This window comes from Taudactylus pleione, unplaced genomic scaffold (assembly GCF_031769625.1).
Source record: "Taudactylus pleione unplaced genomic scaffold, aTauple2 ptg000314l, whole genome shotgun sequence".
Lineage (NCBI taxonomy): Eukaryota > Metazoa > Chordata > Amphibia > Anura > Myobatrachidae > Taudactylus > Taudactylus pleione.
The window spans coordinates 12500267-12502500 of record NW_028284715.1 but is presented as its reverse complement, the minus strand read 5'-3'; the positions used below and the strand labels follow the sequence as shown (position 1 = coordinate 12502500).

The 2234-nt window shown below is 34.6% G+C and overlaps 1 protein-coding gene across 3 annotated transcripts in view; it reads left to right on the top strand.

Annotated features, from left to right (window-relative positions):
• OSR2 (odd-skipped related transciption factor 2) overlaps positions 1 to 1129 on the top strand; it is a 7675-nt gene extending 6546 nt beyond the window's left edge. For 2 of the 3 annotated variants that reach the window (XM_088442610.1, XM_088442609.1), the window contains exon 4: positions 560 to 1129. In XM_088442610.1, the coding sequence (XP_088298736.1) occupies positions 560 to 742 (183 nt within the window). In that variant the 3' untranslated portion in view covers positions 743 to 1129. The remainder of the gene's footprint in view (positions 1 to 559) is intronic. The other variant, XM_088442611.1, reaches the window with a different exon arrangement.
• The last annotated feature ends 1105 nt before the right edge of the window (positions 1130 to 2234 follow it).

The window sequence follows — 2234 nt, the reverse complement described above, 5'->3', positions numbered from 1 at the left end:
GATTTAAGTTTTATATGATCTCCAAAAAAAAAAATTAGAATCGTGAATTGTTTATTTTTACAGAAATTATAATTATTTTTATATAACCATTAATTGCCCCTCCCCATCTCTCGCCCCTCCCCCAAATGTATATAATGTATAATAATTTATCACAAATATCCCTTTGCAACAAATCTACCTAGCCCTCCTCTCTTTTTAAAGAGACAGTCATGTTGATTAAATAAAGTATACTAAAGTATTCCACTCAGTAGAGATGAATATCATCCATGTGTAGCATTGAAAGGGTATATAGTGAACTAATATTGGAAACACACACACACACATATGTGTGTATATATATATATATATGTGTGTGTGTATATATATATATGTGTGTATATATATATATATATATATATATATATATATATATATACATATATACGCACACCCACATACAGAAATAGATGCATACATTGATACTATACCTACTTACATATATATTTAAAGAAACAAAACATTAACAAGGAAAGAAGACGGTGTAAAGGATTAATCCTTTGCTTGCTTCAAATCTGCACAGGAATCACCCCACAAATGCCCCACATGTGGAAGAACATTTAATCAGAGAAGTAACCTGAAAACTCACCTTCTTACCCATACAGACATCAAGCCCTACAATTGTGAGCAGTGCGGCAAAGTATTCAGGAGAAACTGCGACCTGCGACGGCACAGTCTGACTCACAGCCCCAGGCAGGACTACTAGATCCTGGACACACATGTCCCTGCGACACCCCCTACCCAGCTTCACCCCCCACGGCACAGCCCACACCTCGGGACTAGAAAATGGGGGAGAAGCCACAGCTTTTATTCAAGGACTTGCTTTCATGGACTGAACTTTACAAAAAAAAAGAAAAGAAAACGAAAGATATAGCCAGACTGAAGCCTGCTTCTTGCCTCTTGTACAGATAAAAAAGCTCATTTTAGAGCTCTGTAAATAAGTGTTATTGTTCTTTTTTATTTTTATTGTTATTATTATTAATATTATTATTGATGTCCAGTTTTGATGCACAACGGTACAGGTTTGTCTGGGGAAATTACCTTAAAACTGCATTTCAAAAATAAAAATCTAATTTTTTTGCAAACAAGAATTTTTATATCTATCTATCTATCTATCTATCTATCTATCTATCTATCTATCTATCTATCTATCTATCTATCTATCTATCTATCTATCGTACGTGCTAGAGGGTTCCCCCTCTATTAATAAGTGATGTGAATGAGCTGGGTCAGGTGATTCTCTATTTAGATGGCTGCTCTAATAGAATTAATAGTGGTTTTGAAGATGAAACAAGTGTAGAGGTAATTGCTGTGCATGGCAGAATTCTGCAGAGCAGATCATGGACTAGAGTTTATTTGAGTCATCACTGTCTGCGGATCGCGTGGGTCAGCAATGTTAAACTTTGACCATTAACAAGTTATCACTGACAAACACAACGAATAAAGACAAGACAGCTTGAACTGGATGAACAGGAAGCCGAAATTAGGTCGTGTGACAATAATATTAAATAAATTTCACAATTTAAAGAACGAGGAGTTACTTTTATGTTCCTGAAATCGGGACGTAGTGATGCCTTTTAGTGGCCCCGTTAGGATCTTCCAATGTCTTTTATTACTTTCGAATCACATTTTTTTTTTTTGGTACAGCATCTAAAGCGAAAGAGGAACATGTCTGTGTTTGTTGGCACTTGTAGTTCCACAACACCTGAAGCACTTCCTGTTAACCATCTCTGGTCGAAAATGTAAAAAAAACAAAAACAACAAAAAACAAAGAAGAGACACAAATCTATACATCAGGGGAAATTAAATATTGTATGCCAGTCTGCTTCGTTTAAAAGTTTGGAATCGAGTTACTAAATTTTAATACATGTATAATATAATTTTAATATTATGTTAAATTCTACTAGAATAGAATAAACGTGTTCAGCTTTGTTTATAATTCTAATATATACATAATAATATGTATTATTGAAATAAAATGTTAGGTTATAATATATAACAGTTGTGTGTGATATACTGTACAATGTAACAACGCTGCGGCCCCCCTCACCTTCTCCCGAACAAGATCTGATCGCATTAGCAGAGATATTACTGCAATATGAGTAGGTTTAAACAGGCAGATTTAATTTCCACTGCTTTGCAGAACAGATTTTATTTACTGCCTCGGAAACCACTTCTGTTAGTCACTAGTTTACGAA